The 27,260-nt window shown below is 49.9% G+C and overlaps 1 protein-coding gene across 1 annotated transcript; it reads right to left on the reverse strand.

Annotated features, from left to right (window-relative positions):
- Window positions 1–1,265: 1,265 nt before the first annotated feature.
- CNGA3 (cyclic nucleotide gated channel subunit alpha 3) lies at window positions 1,266–27,260 on the reverse strand. The gene is made up of 8 exons (XM_036880062.2): window positions 27,156–27,260; window positions 20,224–20,337; window positions 17,865–18,044; window positions 14,685–14,734; window positions 8,511–8,577; window positions 7,117–7,227; window positions 5,898–6,004; window positions 1,266–3,549 (listed from the first exon to the last, which is right to left on the reverse strand). The coding sequence occupies exons 1-8, from the start codon at window positions 27,254–27,256 to the stop codon at window positions 2,150–2,152; spliced, it is 2,130 nt and encodes a 709-aa protein (XP_036735957.2). The 5' UTR covers window positions 27,257–27,260; the 3' UTR covers window positions 1,266–2,149.

A 27,260-nucleotide genomic window follows, 5' to 3' on the forward strand; every position in this document is an offset into this window, starting at 1 on the left:
ATCTTTGTTAAGATTTAAAAAAAAACCCAATAATCAATGGTGGAAAAGAACCCTAGAACAGTGGTTACCTCTGAGGATGGCATGGAGATTGGAAAGGAGTGTGAGGAACTTTCTGGAGTGTTGGTAATGTTCTGCATCTTGATAAGGGTGTGTTGCAGGGTATGTATTTACCAAAACTCAGAGGATGTACACTTAATATTTGGACACTGACTAGTTCACATATGCATTTTGCCTTAGTAGAAGAAAACTGTGAACACAGAAGTCTAACGGTGTGCATGTTGAAGTGTGTCTGGGAGACACTCATATATTTGGATGCTCTGTTTACTCTGACAAATGTTGCAGCTTTGACTGCTTTTCTTACCTGCTTCTGGTCCATTTCCCCTCACATGGAGTGGGTGTTGCCCCTGTTCACCAGGACCCAGTCTTCTGGGGAAGCCAGGCTCATTGTCCTGGAAACAAACCCCAAGACTGAATCTTCTCTTATGACACAACATGAAGCAGGAGTCATTCAATATTTCCTTAAATCCAGGTCTTTATTTTTCCTGTGCAAACATGAGTGGAGGCATGATTAATAGTTAAGGCTTTTAAAATATGTGCATTTTGAGAATACATTGCCAGTTACCTTTTGCTGATGACATGAGCTTGGATCACACCTTCCTTTAACAGACCTTTAAAATGCTAAAATGGTCAAGTGATCCATAATAAAAGCCAGAAAAGACTCACGTAAATCCGGACTACATCCTTTACGGACTACATCCTTGAATATGCAGCACCTTTCCTATGAACTACATTAAGGCCTAGTTACGTAGTGTATGGATTATAATGTCAGGCCATAGAGACGTCAAAGTTGCCAAAGCAAAACGGGGCATCTGGTCTGAGAAGAGACAGAAAGGAGGCAGAGGAAGAGAAGGAGGAGAGGTGGGAAAAGGTGGGAGGAGGAAAAGAAGGAAGGAAGGAAGAACAAAGACAGGGAGACTGAGGAGAAGGAAAACCTGTGTGTGTGTGTGTGTGTGTGTGTGTGTGTATATATATATATATATATATATATATATATATGGCTTTCTTATGTCAGGAGGTGACATCTTTGGGTAATTACAATGTGTATGTAAAGTGAAGGGTGGACCATTAAGGTTATATTCACAATCAAAGAGCCAAAATATGTTCATGGAATTCTACTTACTAGATTTTAAAAAGCTAGTTTCTGCCCTCTGCAGCTTCCAGCCAGCTAAGAGCTCTGCCTAGGATGCAGAAAGCTTCCTCTCTGAGGGGGAAGGGGCAATTTGCACAGATATGGCCAAGGGTCTCATCTTCTAAAAGTCCTAGTTGTCTGCTTTGTTTGGCTCAGGATCCCATTCCAACCGCCAGCCTGAAGGTTCTTCCCTGACAGCGGTCTCCTCTGAGAGCCCGAACAGGCTGCCCAGAGCCCCAACTCAAGGGCCAGGAGAGAAGCCTGGAATGGCTCGGACAGCTTAGGAAACGTCTCTTTCTCTCACTGAGATGCTCCTTTCTATGACACAGTTTCCAGTTTCACAGGGGCTGGATGGCAGGAGTCTGCACTGGCTTTACAGATTTGGCCTCAGACAGGGCGACCTTGCTTCATCCCTTGTGTTTATCACAGCACAACCCAAGGCCAGGCTTTCTTGGGGCCCAGAGAGCACATGAGGAGGGAGCAGATTTGGAATTGTGCCCCAAAGCATCTGGCATAAGGTTGAATTTGAGTTACTACACTGTACTTTCAGCTTGTTGCATCTCCCTTATCAGAAGGTTGTGCAGTGAGGTGCAGGAGGGGGAGGGAGAAATAATCTTCTGTTTACAAGAAAATGAACTTTAGAAGTCTAAAAAGTCCTTTGGATGAAAAATAAGAGTTCTGTGCCCACACATTCATGCGCTTGGACTGGGGACACCTCGCCCCGAAGGCCTGCCTCATGCAGGGCTTCACGGGGACCTCCTAATAACCTGCCACCTAACTGGGGCAGACATAACGGATCCCATTTTCTAGATGAGGAAATGGAGACTCTTTTTTGAGGTCACACAGTTTGCTAAGGGTAAGGAGAGCTGGACTCCACGCCTGGCCGAGTCCCATGTCAGGCAGCTGTGGCCACGTAGCATCACACCAACAGTGGGCTCTGGGAGACGGGCACTTGCACTTTCACTGTTGTTTGGCCTCTGTTTCTGGAATGTCCCCATCAGACAGGAAGCCCCTCCCAGAGATCTTCACCTGGCTCTCCAGCTGGCTGAGGCGCTGCTTCATTTTCATCTGGGTGGTGTTGTACTCGGCCAGCAGCTGGGCGAACCTGGTCTGCAAGGTGTCCAGGGAGGACTCCAGATGCTCCACCTTCTCCTCAATGTCCTTAGGGTCTGCCCCGGCCTTGGCCAGGTCCTCATCAATCAGGTTGTCCTTCAGCAGGATCTGCCGTCCCTTTTCCTCCAGGGCCTTCTTGGCATCAGGGTATTCCATGAGCGCCTCCATCAGATCGTCCTTGGAAAGGCAGAACAGGTCAGAGTAACCAATGCTCCTGATGTTGGCTGTCCTGCGGTTCCCCGACTTGCTCCCTTTGATGTTTAAGATGCTGATCTCCCCAAAGTAACTCCCATCGCCAAGGACCACGAACTGGGTGACCCCGTCATCAGCCACCACAGCCAGCTTGCCCTCCTTGATGATGTACATTTCCCGTCCGATGTCCCCTTTCTTGCAGATGTAATCCCCAGGGCTGAAGACGGCGGGCCGCAGCTTCAGCACCAGCTCCACCAGCAGCCCCGCCTCGCAGTCCTGGAAGATGCGGACCTTCTTCAGAGTGTCCAGGTGCACGTTGATGGCGATCTCTACCTTCAGCTTGTCTGGGAGATTCTTGAGCACCTCCTTCTCATTCACCGTCTTCTTGTTGGCCCACAGGTAGTCGAACCACCGGATAACCCGTGTCTCCAAGTCCTTGGTCACCTTGCGGAACTGCATGTACTGCTTGATGGAGTCGATCTTGGCCTGGAACTCGGTCCGTGAAGCGTTCATGTTCGAAATCATGGAGCCCACGTTGCCCACAATGGTGGCAAAAATCAGGACGCCCACCAGGAAGTCTATGACCACAAAGAGATACTCCTCGTCCTTCACAGGGGGCGGGGTCTCGCCGATGGTGGTCAGGGTCAAGGTGGACCAATAGAGGCTGTAAATGTACTTCCTGGAGAGGCGCCCATACTCTGGGTTGGAGATGTTTGGGTAGACCCAGGAATCTGTCCCGAAACCAATGAACTTGGAAATAGCAAAGTAGATGCAGGCATTCCAGTGGATGATAATGACAATATACAAGACCAAGTTCCCGATCCTGAATGCATTGGGGTAGTTGGTCCTCGTTTCCGTGCGGTCAAAGAACTCGAAGAGCCGGGCAAACTTCAGTAGGCGGTTGAACCTCAGTTCTGGGTAGTTCATGCCCAGCTTAAAATAAGCCAGGTCTGTGGGGACCAGGGACAGCACATCCAGCTTGAAGTGTAAGGTCTCTCTGTAATGCTTCCAGAGCCTCTGGGTATCCCTGACCATCAAGCCTTGCTCGAGAAAGCCTAGAAAAGAAAACAGAGGCCACTTAGGCATCAAAGAGGCTGCCTTTTCTGATCATGGGCCACAGAAAGACATTTTAGGTAACTACAGCAGATATAGTTATACATATATAACAGGAAGAATGTCCCAAATCACACTTACCACTACCATGGAAATGCCCCCTGGTGTTCGCTCTCTGAGGTTCTAATTTGTTTTATTCCATTCAAAAATAAAGATCAGTTGGGTACATTTTAATGTGGATTGGGTATACCAAGGAATGATTATTAAGTTTTAAAAGATAAGTGGAACCTATATTTTAAAAACCTATCCTTTAAAGTTAGAGATAAGGTTAAAGTGGTTATTGCCTTAAAATACTTGAGCCAAGAAAGGAAGGCAGGGAATAGACGAAATAAGGTTAGCAAAAGGTTGATAACTGTTGAAGCTAGGTGAGGGTATATGTGGGTTCATGCTACCACTCTCCCCGATTTTGCTTATGTTTGAAAATATTAAGAGTAAAAACTTGATGATAAATAATTTGTGGCCTATCAAATTGATTTCAGCAGTCACTAATAGAGCATGACCCACCTTTTAAAAACATTGCCTAGGAAGGCAATACTCTCCTTCCTGGCTGCACATCGCTGTCACCTAGGGGCCTTTTAAAACATACGTGACCCACTCCCTAGAGAACCAGACTGGTCTGGATGTGGGCTGGACACTGGGAGTCAGGAGGCATTATTGCTGTGGAAATCAGTCAAATAGCCACGGCTGCATTCTTCTTCCTCTTCCTCCTTCTCTTTCCTTCTCTTTGACATTTTCAAACACACATTAAAGAAGAGGATTGTAATGAAAGCCTTTCAGATTTTGGTGGGCAGCAGAATCATCCCGAGGGCTCTGTAAAAACACAGAGTGTGGGACCCATCCCCAAAGCTTGGTTCCATAGGTCTGGGCGCCTCTAACAAGGCTGCTGGTCCAGGGTCGCCCTGTGGGGCCAGACGGAGGGAGGACTGCACCCTCTGGGAGAAGCAGACAGCAAGTTTGTCGTCACACATGAGGACACCCTGCTTCCTGGTGCACCTTTCCCTCTTCACTCTTTGGCTGTGCTCGTGTTCACTGAGCATCTAGACCATCACATGTGCTCTGTGGACCCTCACTGCTCCCTTCTCTCAAGTTGGATGAGTTCTTCCCACAGCCACGTGGTTTCTGAGCTGACTTGCCATCCCCCAAAAGCTTCCTAGTCTTAGGTTGCCGAGGGTGCAGTATGGGGCCAATGTCTGAGTGAGGGTGACCTGTCCCACTGAAGAGCTCTCGTGTCTTAGGCTCATGTGACTGTGGCGTGGCAGACCCCCAGCCTGACTACGTCACCCACATGAGCCTCAGGCTGGGTACTTGGATCTTCTAAGTTATGATGCTGGGCATCATGTGCAAGCAGATGGGGGCCAGGCTGGCCTGCCGGGCAGTGACTGTGGACTTTGGGCCAGTCACTCAGCATCTCTGGGTCTCAGTTTCTAAATCAGTGAGATGCAGATAACCAGGCCTGCGTTTCTTGCCTCATGCGGCAGTTCTGATGAGACAACAAGGGGCACTTGAAATGCTTTGCACATGGGGAAGCCACACTGAAGTTTACTGCTGTGATCCCATGGTGCTTTTACTGGCAACAGCAGGGTTTTTAGTTCAAAGATCTTGGGAGTGACAGGCAGGGCCTCTACCAGTTTACACGATGTCTTTGTGCAAATGAGAGAAAGGTGTCCCATCATGCACAGACTGGGGCCTCCGGCATGGGTGGGGTTTTAGCCTCACTCATAACCTGAGGCCACCTATTTGAAGGAAGTCATCATTCATCTAGGCCCTGTTTCAGCATTTGGTTCTCCATCTACTAAAACTCCTCTAAAAGCCACAGAGGAACAGGTCCTGGATCCCCTAACTGACCAAAAAGAGGAACGCCAAGATTGCTGGGGCTCCCCTCCTGCTTCCTGACTGCTCCTGTTGCATAGCCACAGCTGGAGGGAGCCTTTGCAATAACGGTTTGGCCTTATTTCACAGGTGATACAAATGAGGCCCAGAGAGACAGCTTGACTTGCTCAAGGACATACAGCTTGCTGGAACAGCAGAGACCAGAACCCACGTGTCCTGACCTCTGCACAGGGCTCTGTCTAAGGGGGTCACTGTAGAAGGTGCTCGAGGCAGCGCCACCTCCACATGGCTGGAGCTTCCTCAGACCTGCCTGGCCTCTCATTATCAGAGGCAGTAATATCCACTCTACCATCTGGATCTCCCCAAACATGCCCAGTGGCCCCCAAGGCCCCCCACCTGCTGCCCACTGTGAGGTCTGTGGCCCGACCCAGAGGAGTCCCCAGGCCCTGGGCACACTCACCTGTCCGAGCTCGCACCAGCACGTCCAAGCTATAGAGGACGTCTGCTGAATAGTCCAGGACCAGCCACAGTGTCAGGTGCTCCGACTGCAGCTCGTCAAAGCAGGCCCTGAGCAGCGAGAAGGTGAGCAGTGCGTCTGGGGCAGGCATCAGCCCTGCGCTGCAGACCCTGGGTCACCGCCCTGCCTGGAGCCTTTGGATTCCAGCCTCACTCCCAGCCCTGATGCAGAGACCCTGACTCCAAAAGCCTCCCGATCCCAAGGTCATGGAGTTCCTGAGAAGAGTGGGCCCTGCTGCCTCTCAGCAGCAGTGCTGAGACCCCAGGAGGGGCAGGTTTTCTAGGCCTCACTGCTGCAGGCAGGTGAGAGGCTGAGCACTGGCCTTTCTGGGGCCCAATGCAGACAAAAACATGAGAATTTCTAAGCAATTACCAACTGAGCAAGTCAGTAAATATTTTCTACTGTCTGAATCTTTATGTTCACTATTTCTCATACAGACATCACCCCAAAGAGCAGCAGCTTGCACCTGGGTCCCCACCCTGCAGCTTGCTTAGCACCCCAAGTCCCCTGCTCTCCAATACGTCCCCATCCCTTACTGGAAGAATTGCAGCTCACCCTGCACCCTGGGTCTGCAGCTTGCTTAGAAGGCTCCAGAGCCTACATTTATCCCCCAAAAGGCAGCGGCTTGCCCCCTCATCCAGGAAGTGCATGCTTGCTGAGAACTTCCCATAGCCCACTCCATCCCTGATGCCTGTCCCGGCCCTGCGGCCTGCTCAGGAGCACCCCAAGGGCCTGACCAGAGCAGCAGCCCACCCTGCCCCTAGCACCGCAGCTGGCCTGGGAAAGCCCAAAGCCCACAGCTCAGGAGAGCTGCCCCCACTCGACCCTACACCCTTGTCCTGCATCAGGAATGCCTGGCCCCCATCTGCTTAACCCCAGAAGAATAGCAACTCACCCCTGTATCTTCCCTCTAAAGCCCAGGTAAGAAGGCTCCAAGGTGCCAGGACTCCCGCCATCCACCCCAAGCACAAGCCCTCACCAGGGCTTCAGAGAGCCCTGACATCCTCTTTCAGACCCTCCTATAAATGGAGAAACGGGACATAGAGCAGAATGGTGGCCTCGGGGGGACCAGAGGTCTGGCCTCCCGAGTGGGACTCAGAGCTCTGCCTTGAGGCCTGGCTGCCTTGCCTCTCCTGCCCTCCCCGGTGGGGGCCCCGCCTACCTGCCCACGAGCAGACACCAGTTGTAGAAGATTGGCAGGGAAATGACAATCAGCCAGTGGTAGTACACGTTGCTGGAGGGGTCCACCACGATGGTGTCCTTCCTGGAAACACTGTCACACAGACAGTACAGTGTGTTGAGAGACCACAGGTTTGGGGTGTCTTAGAAATCTGGCCTCGCTTCGAGGCCCTAGGCAACTGCAGGCCAAGCTCGAGAGATGGCTGCCCAAGACAGGGCCCCATCAGCCTCAGGGGGTCGCACGGGGTGTCCCTGTGTGGGAACACAGGCGGGGAGTAGGGCAGACTCAGGAGGTCCTTCCCGCCCAGCTTGGCTCCACAGGAGGCTGCTGTTGGCTATAAATGGTGGGGATGACATGCCCACATGCCCTGTGGTATCATCCATGCCCTTCAGGAGGCTGGGAATAAACATGCAGCATGATCATGGTGGAACCATCGGGGGTAGCTTTGTGAAAATGCTGATTCCCAGACCCCCTCCAGAGCTGGGGCCTGGAAATGTGCATTTAAACATGGCATGGGTGGTTGCGAGGCAGTTGCTCTGTGGACTGAACTTGGGATCCCCGGCACCTTCCCTTGGGAATGCTCTCTACTGCCCCAATCACATTTGTGCAGATGTTCTAAGGACAGTCCTAAGGACTTGTGTCCTGCCTTCTATCTGAAACCACCACCCTGGGAATCATCTAGGTGACATGGACCAACAGTGAGTGGAAGAAACAGCTTGGGCAGCTTTCTGCCCTTACTTTCAGGATTTCCTGAGTGTTAGAGTTTATGGGTGGCACTGGAGTATCTTCTTTTGACTTGGGTCCATGTGTCCCCTCCCCCACCCCGTATGCCCCGTATGCTGATCCAGGCCTGCTGACCTACTCCCGTGCCTCAGAGGAGACCCTGCGTGCCTTTCTGTCTGGCCTTGACTCAGCAGGTGCAAAGTCAACTGCTCACTGATGGGGCTTTGGAATGTTTCCAATGCTCATCACCACCAGGCTGGGATTAAAGTTTGGAGTATACTACTTTCTAATGCCCAGGAGAAGGCCTGAGCTCACCTGGACTGTGTGGACACCACCAGTGCAAGCAGACAGCATGCCCGGGGGTGGGGTGCACAAGGGCAGGCTCACAGAGGCAGTCCCTGATTGGTCACAGCCCTTTCTGCCTGCCAGCCCCCCTTGGGTTCCCGGAGCTGGGACAGGACTCTCCCTGCAGAATAGGGCCCTCCCAGGATCTCAGGAAGCCTGGTGCCCACCTGGGGCCAACACCTCCACAGCCCTAAGCGACCCCCTCTCTGGGGCTGACAGTGAGGCACTGCTCCCAGACCCACAGGTCCTGAGCCCCCCGCTGTGACCACTGCACCCCTTCTTCAGAGGCAGATTCTCTCAGTTCTTACTCCTCTTGTTTCAGGCAGCTTTCTTCTCTCTCTTCTTTCTCTTTCTCCTCCTTTCTCACATTGTCATGGATGATACGGGGGACATTTGGCCATTTTCATATGCCAAGGACAACTCCCACAGTGCAGAGGGCTGTAGTGGCACGGAGGGGAGCGCGTGGCACAGGAAATGGATTTCCAGCACACTGGGATGAATGAGGTCATTGATATCATCAATAACAGCAATAAACTGATTCTTCTTCCTCCTGTAGTTTGAGGTAAACCACCTCACTGAAGTACACACTGCATACCCTGAAGTTTACATAGTGGTTTGGGTGAATGTTCTACAATCTCTGGCCTATTTTCATGAGCCCCTAGGACGTCCCAAGGAGCTTGATACTGGAGACATTTTGAGGCAATGGGCAATAAACCCAAATCTCCACACATTTAGGATGGAAGAGTCATGTGGGGTTTTGGCAGTCACATGCAAAGCTCTTTGTTCTGAAGGAAAGGGTGTAGCCTTCTGGTTGTTCTCAAACCTGGGTCAAATGAAATCTTGGCCCTTGATGAGAAAGCCAGGGTGCGGCAGGGGAGCAAAATCTGGACAGGTAAGAAGAGGTTTGCCGCCTAGGGGACAAGGCACTGTTTGTTCCCAATATTTCACTGAGTTAAAAGGCAGACTGCAAAAGAGTTTATCATAATAGTTGCATTCATTTTCTCTTGCAGCCAGAACAAACAGCCACAAACTTAGTGGCTTTAAGATAACCCAAATTGTAGCTCTGTAGGTTAGAAATCTTACAGTCATCTGAGGCCAGTGCCACCACATTCAGACACGTGTCCAGACCTTGCTGGACTGTGAGGCTGTGGGGGGAGCAACCCCCTCCATCTATATCTGCAGGAAGGTCCTGTGCGTGCTGGTGCCTTCTCACCACACGGCTTTGCTCTGCATCCTCTTTTTTTGTTACATGTCATTTAAGGGCTAGATACTGTCACAAAGGTTCTCCCTTCGAAGTTACAATGGTTCTGCATGGCAGGCATTACCGCCCACTGAACAGTTGAGGAAACCGAGGTGAAAGGTAAAGAGTCCTGCCTGCCCAAGACACACATGCCAGAGCCAACTGCAGGCCTTTTTGGGTTCCCTATTCCACATCCTAAAGAAAGTCATGGGTTGAGAATTAAGCGTGTTAACGAAACATTCATTCAAAAAGACCAATGCACTTGACATAGCACTTGCTAAGGCAATGATCAAAGATGTGTGCAGACATGCGTACAGAGGCATGCTCACTGCCACTGTTTCTGAGAGTCAAACAGCACAAGCAAGCCAATCATACAACAGTAGGAGGTTCATCCTCAACAATGGAATTCCACAGGGCCTCTTAAAGTGATGTGGAAGAATGTTCAGTGACACAGGAAATGTTCCTACTATTTTGCTAAGTTAAAAAGCAAACTGAAAAAGAGTTTATAATAATAGTATTAGCTTTCTTGCTGCCACAACAAATTGCCCCAAACTTAGTGGTTTCAAACAACCCAAATGGCAAATCCATAGGTTAGAGGTCTGGAGTGGGCCTCACTGGATTAAAATGAAGGCGTCAGCAGGGCTGTGATCCTTTCTGAAGACTCTAGGAGAGAATCCGTTTCCTGCTCATTTGGATTGTTGGCAGAATTCAATTCCTTCAATACAGGCCTGAGACCTTCATTTTCCTGCTGGCTATAAACTGAGGGCATTTCCAGCCTTGAGAGGTGGCTACAGCCTTGGTTCATGGCATCCTTCTCCCACTTTCAAAGCCTTCGCAAGGCTGAGTCTTTCTCAAGATGCCATGTTTCTGGTTCTTTGCATCTGGGAAAGGCTCCCCACTTCTAAGGATGCATGTGATTAGACTGGACCCCTCTTGATAATCCAGGATAATCTCCCCATCTCAAGGTCCTGGCACATAATCATATCTGCAAAGTCCCTTTTTCCATGTAAGGTAACATAGTTGCGGGATGCAGAGATTAGGATATGCACATCCTTGGGAACCATTATTCTACCTAGCACAGTCTGTCTCTTGGCCCTTAAAGATTTATATCAGTCCCATAGGCACCTCCATTGCAAGATCCCTCAAAGTCTCATCCCATTATAGCCCCAAGTCAGAGTCTTAAAATATCCTCTGAGTCTCATTAGCTCAAAAGTCCCAAATCTCATCATCTAAGTCAGGTATGGGTGAGATGCTGAGTGCGAATTATCCTAGGGTCTGGGTCCCCTCTACCTATGGACCTGTGAAATAAAAGACACATATCATCTGCTCCAAAAATACAATGGAGCCACAGGCATCGGATATCAGTTATTAATATTTCAGTTCATAAAGGGAGAAGATGGAGGGACAAAAGCAGTCACTGCTCCCAAGCAATTTTGAAATCCAGTAGGGCAACACCCATATGTCTGCAGGTCTGAGAATGATCCCCGGTGGCTCCAGGCTTGGCCTTCCTTTTCCGTGAAAGGTGGCACCTGTTTTTAGCTGAGTAGTTTCTTCAGCCTGTTTTCTACATCTAGAATATGGGGGTATTGTGAGGGGGTCTTCATTTCATACTGTTTCCATCCCTCCAGGTCCAAGCTGGCAGTGCTTCTGTTGGTATAAAATCTTCCAGAACATTGTGGTCAATGTATTGGAGGCATTTGCTGTTAGACAGCAGGCTCATCCACAGACCTGTCTGAGAAATCCATTTGTGGCTTCTGCAGGGGGAGCTAAGGGAGCTGTCCAGAGAGTCTCCTGTGATACTGAATATTCAGACTTTTGTTCTTTCTGAGGTATCAGCAATATAGCCACACCCTGGGCTTTTTCTCTAAGGCCTGCTTTCCTGACAGTGAGTTTTTAAAATTTAGTATCTTTTCCATTTGTGCAGGCTGAGAATTTCCTTTACATTGCAAGTTCTTCCCTCAGTTTCTCTCTCTCCTCTTGAATTTTTACCATAAGCAGCAAGAACCCAGGCTGTACCTTCAACGCCTTTGGTTAGAAATGTCCTCAGCTAAATATTCAAACTCATTGCATACAAGCTCTGCTTTCCACCTGCCTGCAGGACAGAATTCCGCTGAGCTATCTGCCACTGTAAAACAAGATGCCCTTTCCTCCAGCTTCTAACAGCAGGCCTGTCTTTCCTTGCAAGCTCTTGCCAGCAGCATCCTTAAAGTCCAGATTTCTACTGATAGTCGGTTTATGACCATTTAGGTATTAAGTACTTCGGCAATTTGGAAATGCTCCTCATGTCCTTCTGAGCCCCCACTGGCAGGGTCTTTAACATCCACATTTCTATTGACAACCTGTTCAAAGCGCTCCAGGCTTTAAAGAGAGTCATGTTCCTCAGAACTCTTCCAGCTCCTGCCTCAGGCTCCAAAGCCCTTTCCACACTTTAGGTGTTTGCTACAGCAGCCACCCACTTTTGGCATCAAAATCTGTGTTATAGGTTTCCACTGCTGCTGTAACAAATTACCACAGACTTAAATCAATCCAAATGCATTAGCTTTCGGTCTGTGGATCAGAAGCCTGGTGTTCAGTCCAATTGGATGAAAATCGAGGTGTCGTTAGGCTGTATTCCTTTCTGGAAGCTCTGGGGAAGAATCTGTTCCCAGCTCATTTCAGTTGTTGGCAGAATTCAGTTCCTTGAAGCTGAAGCACCGAGGTCCCTGCCAGCTGTGAATGGGGGGCTATTCCCAGCCTCCAGGGCCTGCTGCCTCCGGCCTGGTGCCCTTCTCCTTCAAAGCCAGCAATGCCTGGTCGAGTCCTTCTCCCACAGTGTCTCTCTCCTCCTCCTTCCACCTCATCTCTTTGACCCACTCTGCTATCTCCCTCTTCTGCTTTTAAGTGATGACCTTGGGCTCACCTTGATAATCCAGGACAATCTCTCCATCTCAAGGTTCTTAAATTTAGTCATATTTGCAAAGTCCCCCTTGCCATGTAAGGTAACCTATTCACATATTCCAGGATTTAGGATGTAGTCATCTTTGGGGCAGGGGCTGGTTGGGGGGGGTAGGGCGGGAGGGATCGTTTTGCTTACCACACTAGTCACTATTTATTGAGCACTTACTAGGTACCAGGCACTGTTCTAAGTATTTTACACATATTAACACATTTAGTCTTCAGACACTCCTGTAAGACACTATTACAATCCTTTTTGTGTGATCAGGAAATTGATGCATAGAGAGGTCAAGTAACTTGCCCAAGGTCACAAAGCTCTTTGTGGCTAATTGGGATATAAATACTCTTAACCAGTATATATATATATATATACGTATTTCAAGATTTGAATCCAGCAGATTGCCCTGTTGGATTTCAAAATTTCAAAATAAATATTCTTTCTATCTACATATCTATCTATCTATTCAATATTTATACCTAGAAAAAATGTGGAGAGATGTTTGCCAACATGTTAGGGGGCGTTATCTCTGATAATGAGATTCCACTATTAACATGAAGTGTACTTTGGGTGGGTGTCTGCTCATGGGTGCTTTTCTGTGTTTTCTGAGCAGCAGAAGGCATCCTTTTGACAGCGAGTATATGAATAAACTGAATAAGAATAAAAAGTCATTAAATTTCTTAAAGAACAACAAGGTCACCCATCCTGTGTACTAATTGACTGTCCCCTTGAAGTTTGCCTCTTAAGTCTTAACATCAAGGCACCAGCAGAGGGCGCTGCTTGCAAGAGTATCTGGCATGCTGAACCCTGCTGGGAGTTTGATTACACCAGTCAGTTGCCTCCTGCAGGGCTTCTGACCTCGGAGTTCCAGACCTTGGCCTTTCCTCTGGTTACCATCCTGCTGAGGACCTAGGAAAGACCCAGAACCATCCAGCTACATCCCTGAATCCACCCAGTTCTGCCCCAAAAGACCTACACAGATTTGTGAAACAATATTGGTTTGGGGTGGGAACAGTTTGATTGGGGAGGAAGAAATTATTCAGAACCCGTGGGACTAAGTGAAAATGACAGAAAAGACAGGGAGGGTGTCCATAAGAATTCTGTATCTCTTTGCCCAGATAGTCTCGTTTTGAAACAGTCCCCAGTTTTGTTCCTTGGTGCTTGGCTACAGTGTGGACCCTGATAAGAGCCCACCTGAAAAGATTTATAGATGCCTGATAAGAGTCAACACCATCCTCCCTCCCACCGGCTGCCCACATTCCAGCCCCAGGACAAGGAAGCCTAGAGACCCTCAGGACGGGTTGTGGTGCCCTGGGACTTCCTTTGGCTGTGGGACTCAATACCTGAATGTTACACATCAGGTTTGGCTTTAAACCGAGCATGCATTGAAAGAACTGTTGTTTTGCAGAAGAAATCATTTCATTTTTTTTGATTGCTGGAATTTGGACCACTGGATTTGATGTGCAACTTTATGTAAATAAAATACAAATAAGGTTTATGAAAGGAAATGGAGGAAAATTTTATCCAAGAAACAAAGGGAACTAAGAGAAAGAAGGCACATTTCGCTTATAATTGGGAATCAAGAAATTGGCATTTCTTGCTGATTTTTTTCCCATAAGCTCCACCTGAGATGTCCTTCCTGCCTACCCCCATGGTACTCCACAAAGAAGGCTGGAGAGTGGCGCTCACGTGCCCATGCACCGGCACACACGTATGATCCCATACATGCACACACTTCCTCCCTGGGGTCTTGAGTGGCACTTGCCAGAATCGCATGTCAGAGTGACCTGCCAGCTCAGCATCTGGTGACAGAAAGTAATTATAGCACAGCCACCATTTCAAGTGGCTATTCTCTTAAATTTCCTCTTCCCACTGTCGTGATTAGACCTCCAAATTGATCAAATTGGCCTTAAGACAAGGGCATTTCACTGGCACAGGGGAGCTTAGGGTGTAGCGTGGAAAATGCACTCTCATTATGACGGAAAGGAAGTCACCCCACACCCTCAAACACACAGCATAGCAACAGAGGGGGCTAAAGCTTAAAACGTTCATCTGACTCAACCCCTTTGCTTTATAGACAAGAAAACCAAAAAGAAAGAGAAAACAGCTTGCCCAAAGAAGCCATGCAAACCGGGTCCTTCCGCCTGTTTGTCCTGGGGGATGCAATTCCCATGAAAGGAACAGAGTTCTAGATGGGTCTCATGTGGTTTGGGAGGGTGGGAAGCAGAGGAACTTAGGAAGAGATCAACGCTGGGGCATCTATCCTGAGGAGGGTGGCCACTGGGACCGGGAAGTGGGGTATGCACCCTTCCTCTGAGCTGATGTGGGTGTTGGCAGTGTTTCTGGCCAGAGCCCAGCTGCTGTGTGAGGTCTGCAGGACGCAGCAGGGAATCTGAACTCGGCTCCAGTTGCCGGGGCCACTTGCCCCAGGCGGTTATTCTGGTACCCCCACCCATGTCTCCGGGGCTTCCCCACACAGCCTGAGGGACAGGGGCCTTGTCATGGTCAGAGACAAATGTGTTGTGACTGGTTAGCTCTGGTGAAAGCCTTGGGGCAGGAGAGGATAATCACTTGTTTAAACTAAGTTCAGAATAACTGAATCCCATCAGTGTCCTGGCCTCAGATTCCACACCATTTATTCCCCTTAACCACATGCCAGGTGCTCTCCAAGGGGCACAGAAACGAGCCTGTCATGCACCCGCCTCTGGGTGCTCTCAGGTGAAGCAGGTTAAGTGCCCTCTGCTCAGACTGGACACAGTCTGCAGCAGCAGACTGCCCTCACCTGCTGGGCCAGGCCCGCACGCGGTGGCCTGCCCCCAAGCCCAGCCGCAGCAGCTGCTTCCACTCTGCAGGGCTAAACATAGACCACGGGCAGAACCGGCCCCATTTTCAGCCTTTCCTCCCCCAGCCCCTTGTCCACGTTAATCTTAAAACTCCCTGATCTCCCTAATCTGGGAGAGGGTGTAGGCTGGTCTAGAACCCAGCCGGATGTTTATTTAAAGCTGAACCACACAGTATGTGGTGTTCAATGGGCAAAGGTTTTATCTGCAAGTGTTCGGCAGCCAGTACACATTTTCAACGCAGCTGGTTTAAGAATGCCAGCTTGGCCTCCCAGGGCTGGAGGGCACTTGCCTGGTCGTGGGCACTGCAGACCACTCTTGGAGACCCTGAGGATCGAAGCCAGTGGCGGCTGATGCTCCAGCCTGACTCTCAGGGCACCTCTTCTACGGCGCTGAACAGCCTGCAGAAGGCTCTCTGGTACTTTGCTTGCCCTGCCCAAGTCTTCTTCTCCCCATCCAGGATGTGGCTGTAACTACTTATTTGGGGATGGATTCTGATCATCAGAAAATTCCCTGATGAATTAAAACCCCTCTAAGTTGTGAAGGAAAGTTCAGGCCCCTGGTGTACAGTGGCCCCTGTTTACCGCACTTCTGCGCCTGGAATCTCCTAAGACTGAACCCACAGGATAACTAATACCTGTCTCTGCATACGCTTGGTTTTGCCAACAAGACTTTGACTGGAAAATTCAAAATCTTCCTCCACCAGGAAGCCTCCCTGATTGACCAGCTATCATCCCCCATCTTTGCATGCATCTACCCACTCGGAGCCTCCCAGGGGGTGGCCAGCATCTGCGGTATGGTCAGACCCTGGCCCTGGTTGGGTTCTAACTCAACCCTCCACTCATCTGGTCACATTGGGAAATGGACAAAGAGCCTAATGTTCATCTCCTGTAGTCTAAGGTTGTGGAGAACATAATTTGACCAACTAAGCCAAGGAAGTCTTTGCTTACCCACAAAGAACTGGACCAGTCTGGCTGGCTTGCTAGCAAACCCCTTCCACCCTCCTCCTTCTCCTCCTCTTCCTCGTGCATCCTCTTTCCTTCTGGATCTGCTACCCCCTTTGTTTTCCTGCCTCAGCAATGAGTAGCCTGCAGGCCTTGTAGTCATGGAGCCCCTCAAGGTCTGGGATGCCTGGGAACCTGGGATGGCCCTGCCCATATCCCGGCCAGCACCCAGGTCCACCACTGTCCCCTTCCCACAGCCCAGGGAGTCCAAGGATTTGCAGTCCAGGCTCACATGGAAACATGAGCCTGACAAAGCCACTCCAGGCGTCCTTCCATCTCAGCCAGAAATTCTCCCACCTACCCCTTCCCCAGCAAAGAAGACTAAACGCAGGTCTCCTAAAGGGGTCATTAGCAAGAGGTTTCCTTAAACTCTCCTATTTTACCTTAAAATTGCTTGTATGTTTTGCAATCTGCTGCATAACCTATAATAAAAATATCCTACCCCCCTCCCCCAAATACAGAAATAAAATGGAAGCTCCTGGAAGACACATCGCATTTCCTCTGAGGCTTCATGACCTTTACTCCCCAGGGAGTGTCCCTGTTTGAGACACATACCTGAGCCTTTCTGCTCACTTGACACAAAGACACACAGCATTTTGCCTAGCAATTAACAGGGGCTGTCCTGCAATAACCATGCTTATTTTCATCTTGTAAGTCTTGGCATTACATAGAGAATTCAGCCAGGAGATCTGTTCAAGCCCCCTTTCTCAGAAAGCAAGGTCTGAGCAAGAATCCTCCTGTTCGTGAGGCTGAGAGGCCAGCAGCTCCCCTCCACAGCTCTCTGCCCCTCCTCTCGCCTGTCCCGAGGGTCCTAAAGAGATGCTCTGCTAGTCAGCGACTCTCAGATCAACCCGTGGTGGCCCACTGGTCTCCCTGCCCACCACAGGCTGTGGAGACTTCTGGAGAACCAGAGAGGGGAGGAGCAGGGCTGTGTGTGGGTTATGGGTCAGGGATGTGAATCTAGCACGTGCAGAGTTCTCTAGCGGATGCCCTGGACAGCACCCACCATGAGCAGCCTATCAGGCAGTGGGCTCTTGTTCTGCAGACCCTTCTCCCACCAGAAAACAAACACTCTCTCTGTCCCCAACCTACCGCCGCCTACAGTCCCCCCATGGTTCTTATTCTGATCTGGGGCATGGGCGGCTCCCCTTGAAAATTCTGATCAGCCTACAGACCTTCTTCCCAGAAGAATGCATGGACACCGACACAGAAAATTGTGGGTGCCATTTAGGTGTCCAACGCAGGCGGTGGTTAGGCGGCCCTATTTTTTAGCAAAGGTGGGTCACAGTGCGGGCTAGTCTCCCTCCTTTGACAGAGAGAGACTGGTGAGGCCAGCACCCCGAGATGTGTTTCTGAGAGCACCAATTCCAGGAGCATTATCAGGAGCTCCTGCTAGGATGGGGGCGGTGGCCCACTGGGGCTGGGGACTCTAGTTAAACGGTTTCCTCTCCTGCAGGGCTTCCTGAACTTGGGGTGGGCGGACTGTTAGAGCAGGTAGTGTTCCCCAAGACAGACACGTCCTAAGGGCTGGCCCACAGGGCTGGTGCTCCAGCACCCCCGAGGGGGACCCACACTGCAGTAGAAAACCAAATGCTTCAGCCCCACCCCGGCTGGCGCAGGCGGCCCATCCTCCTTCCGGTCCTTACCTGCCTCCTCTGTCTGGTGGCTCCTGGCTGCCCACATTTGACTGGGCGTTGCTTTCTTGGCTGGACACCTCCTTGAGCTCAGCTCCTTGGAAATGCTCCAGAAAAGAGCCAGGTCTCAGGTCTTCGTGCTGTAGGTGCCTGGCGGCCCAGGCGCGCAGCGAGATGATGAGGCGCGACAACCTGGAAGGACACAGACAGGTAGCCAGCGCGGAGAGGCAAGAGGCCGGAAAGCCTCTCCCCGGGGGCCAGAGCAGAAGCAGAGATGAGGCGGGACGCGGGTTCCGGGGCAGGCAGTCCGGCTGGCACCTCCTCTCCGCCGGGCCTTCTAGCCCCTTCTCCTCCCCCGTCTCAATCTGGGACAGAGCTTCCTGGGTAAGGGACATTGTCTCCATGACGCCTTGTCTTTCTAATGCCTGGACTCTACCAAAGGCATGTTTCTTCCAGTGGGGAACTAGCACCATTTCTGCTCATTATTCCTTTTGTAGAGCTCTTTGTTATGACTGGTAAGCATCAGGATAAAAAAATACAATTTCCAAATGGTGATAAAATCTAGGGCAAGGTTTAAAGGAACAAACGTCCCAATACAACCCAGATTCTCTTCCCAGCTTGTGCCCTATTGTTTCTCACACAAACTCTCATTTGCTCCCCAGGTTTATGCAGAAGCTTTTTTGCAATTTGTCCTGACCCTTCTGCAGCCAGACCCTGTGGAGCCCAAGCTCCAGGGACCTGGCAGTCTGCATTCCAGAGCCCACCTCAGCTCCAGCCTCTTGTGAGAAACCTTCCCTCAGGCCTGCCTCAGAGGGGAAGGGGAGAGACTCAGCTCTGCTTCTTGGCATCTGGTTTCCCTGACCTGGCATCCACAGTGCATGCCACTGTTCACCATATCAGTTTTCAGCAACCTGGAACAGAGTCATGAATTGTTACATACCTTGACTCTAAGTACACACTTGTGACCTTAGCCTAAGGCAATAAATCAAAGCAGGAAAACATCCTGTGTACAGCTGCTGCTGTGGACATACATTGAGGGGCCTGCCCAGCCCAGCCCCTCTGTTCCAGACCCTGCACCCTGCACCCCCCTTGGCTGAGGGGGTGGCACCAGGGTCATACTCCTCACTCCAGCCTCCGACACAGGCCTAGGAATGGACAACTGACCCACAGCAAGTCACTCAGCCTCTCCAAGATGGAAGTGGATGTTTACAACTCAAGGTCATAGGGCAAAGGCCATTTCAGTCCATGTCTGTTGATGTGTAAGTAGAGAAAGCCGGAAACAGAAGAGACATGCAGAAATATAAAACCCGAAGACCAAGACACTCCATGAGGAAATGAAAGGGAGAATGCAGCTGCCTCCCTGCTCCTTTCTCAGGAGCCCTTTGGTGTCATTTCCACTTGGTGGCCTGTATCTCAGCCCTGCCCCAGCCCCACCACAGCCCTGCCCCAGCCCTGCCCCACCTCAGCCATTTAATTAGAGCTGGTTTGAAGGTGTTCTCTTCCTTGCAATCAAGAAGACTTAAGACAGCATTTTATTAGTAAGACAAAAACACTGGAAATCACTTAAATGCCCAGCCACAAGGGGCTAGTGAAATAAATAATCCTCCACAATGAAAAATACGAAGAATAACGAGATAAATTAAGTTTTTGCAATAACCTTAAGCAACACCTGCAGAACAAATGACTACATAAAACTATGGAATTGGTAAAAAAAAAAAAATTTGGTGGGAGGAAATCACAAGCCCAACATTTGTTGAGTACCTATCGTGAGCCAGGGCTTGGCTCTCATGCAGCCCACATGTTGCTGAATGCATCTCTAGAGGACACTTGCAAAGGTAAATGGCTTCCTCAAGATGGTACAGTTACTGAAGCCATAGCACAGATGTTATCAGAAGGCAGACAGGGCAACAACCTAGCTAATCGTTCAGTGTTTTTGCAAAGGATGCATGCTGCACAGCCTAGGTCCCTGTGAGATGTGCCAGGAGCTCCTGTGGAGAGTGTCCCCTGTGGTCTACCCAGTGGTCCCTGCAGCTGGCTGGTCTTTTTTTCTGAATTCTTTTCTGAAGTGTCCCTGGTTGGCTTTTTTTTCCTTAAATTCTTCCAGAATTGATATTGAGCAAGTACCTCAATATCACTTTTCACTAAAGCAATTTCAGAGAAGGGCAGTTTTCCTAAGACTTTTCTGAGCTCAGAACACCTGGCCCAAGAGGAAAAGTACTCCCTGATGAATTTCTGACTGTTCTTCTTCCCCCTTCTTCTCTGAATCTTCAGCCCCATTCCCCCCACCCACCATCTCTTCCTGAGACTTGTCTACCTCCTTTCTGTCTCCGTCTCCCCCTTCCCAAGGTGAGGGCTAAGACTGGTCAGTTACCTGGCGGGCCCCTGGCTGGTGAAGGAGCTTCGCCTGGATTCAGCCTGTCCTCTGGTCTCCATGGTGATCCCTGGCTGAGGTTCTGATAATATGTCCTCACATGGCGAGTGGGTCCTAGGAAACAAAATATTTAGCAGCAGGCTAAATTGATTTTAAGCTCATCCACCTCCTGGACACACACAGAATGAGACGGCCAGATGCCCTGCTTAATAAGGAAAGCTGCCATCACAGAGCCTCCACCCAGGGGCTCCCCCTCTAGTTTGTGCTCTGGGAGGATCCATTAGATCCTGGCTTTGGCATTAGCATGGCTTTTCCTTTATAGCAAGCCTGACCAAGGAAGGCAGCTCATGTCCAGCTACTGCCCAAGTCAGCAGTAAGTGGCCCTCACCAGAGCATCAGTTGGGGAGACCCCAGTGCCTACCATCTGGGGCCATAGAAGTTATTTCCACACAGTGACCCCCAAACAAGGATTCCAGTTCAAATGTATCTCTGCATACTGAAATTCCATCGTCTAAGCCCAGATCAAGTGCCACCTCCTCCAAGAGGCCCTCCCTAGACATCCCTCCCACTGTGTGCGCCACAGACACACTACAGGTCAGTTACTTGTGTGCTTGAGTGGCAACCTTCCTGGGAGCCCATGTGGTTGTCTGATTAAGAGGAGTGTCCTGGAACACTGTATGGAATTGGCCTAGCACTTCCCTGGCCCCTGCCACCAACATACATGTTTGTATAGTGTTTTCATATGAAAATCAATTTCCACTGTGCCTTTTGCCAAGCCTGAACCCCTATGCCCTGCAGTGCAGAGGTAACTGGGGCAGTGACCTCACCTGGGCAGTTCAGGGTGACACGCTGCACACACATAGGACAGGTGCCCTCGACTCACTATGAGCGCCGGTCACAGCAGCAGAGCCTGGTGTTTGTTGAATTGTTTGGAATAAGACCAATGTGTCTGGGCATATTTTTCCCTTCTTTCCCTTTCTTTTAAAACCTCCTAGGGCTGAAGTTTGGTCAGCCTGATTAAAAGCCAGCCAGGCATTGGACTCTAGAGATTGCCCTTCATTCTATTGAGTCTTGAGGAGCCCAGGCAATACGCATTAATCCTATCACGTGACCTATTCCAACCTAATCAACCTTCTTAAGGTGGCAACACGGCTGGATAAGTTAGTAAGAATTAATGTCCGGGGAAAGGCTCTCCCTCTCCCTGGTGACTGATGAGAGTCAAGAGTCCAGCGCCGGGGCAGCCGCGGAGCTGAGGAGCCACGGAGCCACGGAGCCACGGAGCCGCGGATCCCCTTTTCTACAAGGCCTCCTGTCTCCAGCAGGGGGCGCCCGCCCCCTTCCTATGGCCCGTCCAGCTCTGCACAGCTCCGACTGCCCGCAGGTTCTTCCCACCCCGTTCCTCACGTAAAGACTACGTTTTTCCTGCTGGAGTCACACAGAGCCAGGCAACTTCACCTTCCCTGTGACCGCCCTCAGTGTTGGGCCGGCTCTCAGATCTGTGTCGCTTCTGTTTTCCAGGCTAGAACCCTGAGCTCCCCAAACACCCCTCATCAGGTTGAGTCTCTTCCCCATCACGGTCATCCTCCCGGGGGCAGGGTCCTGCATTCTTGCCTGGGCACGGAGAGGGAGCGCACCCTGCTGTTACTGGAGCCCAAGCCACAGACCTTTAATAACTTTCTCAAGGTCGCACTGCCAAGTGGCACAGCTGATTCGAACGTACTTCCATCCCATTGCACAACCTGCTGTCATCCACTCCATGAAGCTGCCCTCTATATTTTCAACATATGAAAACTGATTAAAGCAAAAGCTGCACAGGACATGGCTGAGGACTGAGCCCTGCAGCATGCCCCTAGATAAATGGCTCTGATACACTAGCAGGCATGGCTATTTCCAAACCACCTTACTGAATTCTCCCCTGTACTCATAAGAGACCACTCACATCTCATCCTTAAACACATGAGACCTGTCAGAGACCCTGCTGCAGTTAGGAAGCTATGATCCCCTTGCTCTTCTTATATTCTGTATGCTACAAAGGTGGGATGCACTTTCCAAAGCACCTAAGACAGTTACGGGAGGAGCAGGCAGGAGACAAGTAAGTCCATCTCTCCTGCCCCCTGATCCCAGTGGCTGGCATGCAGTGATAGTGGTGGGCAGGAACTCACAGCTGGGGTGGTGCTCAGTCACGAAACATGTGCCCAGATCTGGAGGCAATCCCAAGGAGGGAGGTGTTGTGGACCCAACAGAAGCTCCTCAGGGAGCCTTAGGCACCAAGCTCAGCATTTCTTGCCTGGTTGGTTTTCTGCTAATGATGCAAGGCACATCCTGAGACCAGATGTATTTGCATTCGCAGCAAAGGAATCAATGACATCAGAGCTGATGGGCAAGCGAGGAGTGCAGAACCCAGCCCAGATTCCAAAGCAGGCCTGCTCCTGGCCGCGGTGAGAGCTACCGCTGTGGACTGCATCTGCCACACTCACTCGAAGGGGCAGTGGTGGAGTGGCGAGCGGCGCTGCCTGGGTTCGAATTCTCACCCCAGCACCTATTAGCTAGATTCTCTGTGGCTGGTTACTTACCCTCTCTGAATTTAAGTTGCCTGGTATTCAAAAAGAAATAAAGGAAAAATTGGTGATTTCTTATTGATTCAAGTATTACTCAGAGACCCAAGTTCAGAAAGGCACATTCAGCCTTGAAGAATAGGGGAAGCCTTATATGTCATAAGTTCAAGGCCCCCAATGGGGATTTTCTTCCTGACACATCTCCCCACTTGTTTCTTGGTGCTTGAAATTCTACCATGTCTTTCCTGGTGCTCCAGGGTATCTTCGGAGGTAAATGTTAAGCCTAATCAGTTACACCTCAGAGAAACTGATTGTACCAAGCAGGTGGAGGGGAGATGGGAGGAGAGGAGAGGAACGCAATGTCTGAGGTGATATTTTTGAGTCTCCAAGGACACATGGGTACTGAAAAAGGGGAGAAGCTTCTGGCAGTCAGTGCAAGAAAGAGGATCTAGAATCCCCCAGGGAAATACAGAGCCTGCCTGGAACTGGCTGAGGGGCCCAGGGAAAGATGGACAGGAGCCTGGTCTCTGTACAGGGAGCAGGGCCAGCAGGACAACCCCGAAGTTGCCTCCCACTTGGAGGGTGTGATCCTAGGAAGTGACAATGTCTGTGCAGGTAGAAGCCCCACTAAGTTAGTAATTAGCAAGAACGAGAGCCACTGGAGCAATACAATGAAATGACTACTTTGAAAGACAAGGCAATTTTCACTGTGCCATGCACATCATCTAAATTTATTTATCAAGAGGAATTAATATCCATGAGGGAAGGTTTCCTCTGTCATGGGGACAGGACAGAGGTTCTCATCGGAGCTGGAACTGGTAATTAACTGCATTCTCTGGAGCATCTGGTGTCTTCCTACAGGGACTTTGGGGACATAAGAGTAAACACAAATAGCCTTTTAGAACAAGGGTGGAGAATATGACACCGAATTTTTTCCCTCCTCCTAAGCCTGGAGGGACTTGACTGATTGGCATGCATCGCCATCGGCCGCATGTGACCAGGAAACTGAAGTGTCTGCATTTTTGTCTTTGGTCTGGGGAAGCAGGTTGAAAATGGTTTTCTTTGGTGATAACTGCTTTGCACTGTATTCAGGGAGCAGCATGAAGGCGGCTTCTCCTCCATAGGACACAGACCCTGTGCCCAAAAGCTACACCAGGAGATTGATATGGGACTTGGGGTGCCCTTGGTCCTGGCTGCAATTCTCTGTAGCAGATTCTGAAGTCTTTATTGCATTAGCTTCAAAAATATGCCAGACAGCCCTGACATTATTGAGTCAACTAAACAGGTCTAAAGAGAAAAGAAGAATTCAAGATACCTTTGTTTCTGGTATTTTCAGGGTATAAACAACTTTTTTTGTTCAAATGATACATTTCATCCTTCCTTATGATGGGTCACTAGGAAAATTATTCCAATAATTTAATGAAACAACCAGAAACCTGGGTGAAAGACCTGGGGGCAGGGATGTCTGGGAGGACAAGGACATGGCATGTCTTCCCTCCTGGGGGCATCCAACAGAGGGCTACACTGACACATGGGTCCCCAGCACAGCTTCTTAATATCATTGAGGATAAAGAGTGATTAATATCTGGGGACACATATTTGCGATTGCTTCTCCCAAAAGCTTCCTAAAAGGATTTGGATTTCAAGGCAAAGATCTATGGTTTATTCAAACACCATTTCCTCCCCTAAAACAGTGATTTGAAACTTAAAAAATTTTATATCGATGTGCCAGAGTCCTTTGTCTAAACAGATCTCACAGGGAGAACTAGTCTGTGGAAAGACAGATGCTGGGCTGCACTGGGAAGCGGGAAAGGGGCCTGGACCCAGCGTCTGGGCCTGAGGCTGCCCCACCCCCAGCCTGGACACAGGTTCCCAGTCCTTGGTTATTCCAAGGAACCCACTCTGGAAACTTCCATCTGTTAACCTACTCCTGCCTCCATAAGATAAAGCACGTGAGGGAAGCAGTCTTTCTCTCTCTCCTTTTAAAACCTCTGTAGTGTTTCCATGAGATTCTGTATTAGCCTGCCAACAAGCTTTTACTGAGTAAGTGGTGGATAAAGCCCCATGTGGGGCTCAGTGAGACCTGGCTATTGGTCAGGCTGAGAAAGCAAGTCTTGGACACAGGCAGGAAATGACTGGTTCCAGGTATCAGGACAGCTGGGGCTGTCTAAGGTCAGAGGAGGAGGAGAGGGCTTCCAGGCCCACAGGAGAGGAATCATTACCAACAGGGAGCCTTGACGGAGTCTGTGCCACACGGCAGGGACTGCAGAGAGCTATAACCCTTGAGGGCAGGGCCAGTCTTTTGCAAATGAGGAAACTGAGGCTGGGGGCAGTTGAATGACTTTTCAGAGATGGTCAGTTAAGAGCCAGTGCTGAAACGCAGGCCTGACCCTGCACCTGTGCTGTTCATCATCTTGCTGGCCAGGGGAAGGGATGGGCGGCAGGGGAAGGGTACTGTCTCATCCATGAAGATGGCAAATAGCACCATTGAAAGGCGTCAGTTCAGAGCCCCTGACCATGTGGCTGGCCAATCCCGAGTATGTGTGAACCCACTGTGAGCCTGCAGAGTCTCTTGGAAGCCAGAGGCCCGTTGCCAGGTGTCAGTGTGGCTTAATGAGCCAGCAATTTATTTTGCAAAGAGTCATCTTCAGGAGACCTGGTAAACCCTCTTCAATAGCCCACAAGTCAGGCTGGGCTTGTTGGCCACTAGCTGAGGCAGACCCAGGACAAGTCAGGCAGAGCTGGATCATGGTAGTGCCTGGCTAAGCAGACACGCTGGGCAGGCTGCTCTTGAGTGTCTCACTGGAAGAATCCAGACTGAGACCCCGTTGTTGGCTTTCAGCCCCAGGGAGTCTGGAAGCTCCATGAAAAGCTTCCGTCAGAAGAGAGCCATGGGGAAAATCTTCACTTCTTTTCAAATCCTTCCTGATCCTGACAGCCTCTGTCCTTATCCCACTGGGTCCAAGAGCCCAAGAGCCCAGGGCTGGGCCCATTCTTCGGCCTTTTCTCCCCTCTACCCCAACCCTCTTCAAAGCCCCCCTTCAAGGGGTTTTATTAGCTCAGGTATGGGAAAGAAACTCTCAATGCATACCAAAGTTTAACAGCAGATAACTGTCCTAACAGTGCTCTTGTTTCTTTTAAATAAGAGGCAGTGACTTAACCTAAAGGAATAAGTCTCCAGAGGTGGGACTCAGGTATTGACAGTAGGCCGGTTAGAAAGGAGAGATTTGAGTGGGGTGGGGATTTCTAATGGCCCTGAGTCCTGTCATATTTCCTGGGGGCCAGCACCAAGTGAAAATGATTGGATGGAACAAATATCTGTTGGAATGATTTGAGATTTTCTTTCCTTTGCCTGAATCCCAGAAGGTGGGGTCCTAGAGCTGCATAAGTTTGCAATAATAGGGACTCAAGTTCTTCAGAAATTGTTACCCTTCACTTACTAGCAGGTTTACTAAGGGGTTGGGACCAAGAACACAGGCAGAGAAAAAACAAAGATGCATAACAGAGGGGGGCCCAGTGCCAGGGAAGTGAGGACTGAGGGACTGTGATTGCATCTTTTGGCCACCAGATAACATACACTTATCAGGACAGGGAGAAGTTTTCACTGTTATATGTGAAGGACAGAAATAACATAAATATTGGAAATAAAGTTTCTCATGGTTCAACTCATTGAGGATAATTAAGAAACATAAAAATCTACATCCATTTGCACCAAACAGGTACTGTCCCATTCCCTCCCTATTATGCCAGGAGCTTGGAAGAGAATGGTGTTCCATTTTTACAGGTGAAGAAGTGAGTTTTGCATGAAGAAGTGTCTTCTCGAGTCCACTGGAAAGTTAGGAACAGGGCTAGCATGGAATGCAGTGCCCCAGATTTCTACACGGCTGCCTGTGGTGGGATGGTATCGACAGGATTAATGGCTCTGCTGGCCCACTTTCAACAGGCCCATCAGCACAGGTGGATCCTGACCTTCACCTGGAAGGTAGGGGCAGGGCATCTGATCTGTACATATCCCCAGTGCTCAGGACAATGGCCGGCACACAGAATCCACTAAATGTTTGATGTATACATGTGGCAGTTTGGTGAAGTTTTTACAATAGAATTTATTCTGCATTTGAATCTTCATTTTGTTATTTTATACAAAGTGTGTAACTTTTTGAGCCACATTTCCCCACATCTTTAAAATGAGAATAAAAACTACTTTAGTGTGGGTTGTGAGGATTAAGTGAAGTGAAAAATGAAGTCAGAAGGAGCACTGTGACTGGCACCCACCCCTCCAAAATGTGGCGGCTGTAGGCTAAGGCACTCTTTCCCCCACGGTCTAGGTGACCTATGGCAATGACCTGATCCAGGCATACAAAACAGAGCCCACCTTACCTGCTGATGCCATTTTCAACACGCTCGAGATCTCTGTCCGAGGTCCTTACCGCGGGGTGAACCAGGGACGGGTGAGAGAATCGGGTGTTGATCTTGGCCATCGTC

The sequence above is a fragment of the Manis pentadactyla genome, chromosome 2 (genome assembly GCF_030020395.1).
Source record: "Manis pentadactyla isolate mManPen7 chromosome 2, mManPen7.hap1, whole genome shotgun sequence".
Lineage (NCBI taxonomy): Eukaryota > Metazoa > Chordata > Mammalia > Pholidota > Manidae > Manis > Manis pentadactyla.

What these genes read in the sequence shown, in the direction of transcription:
- CNGA3 (XM_036880062.2), bottom strand. Translation starts at nt 27,256, where the DNA reads ATGGCCAAGATCAACACCCGATTCTCTCACCCGTCCCTGGTTCACCCC. An exon ending in CCACCAGACAGAGGAGGCAG is followed by an intron (nt 14,735 to 17,864) that starts GTAAGGACCGGA and finishes GACCTCACACAG; the next exon opens with CAGCTGGGCTCTGGCCAGAA. An exon ending in AGCTGCCTGAAACAAGAGGA is followed by an intron (nt 7,228 to 8,510) that starts GTAAGAACTGAG and finishes TCTGTGTGACAG; the next exon opens with TGTTTCCAGGAAGGACACCA.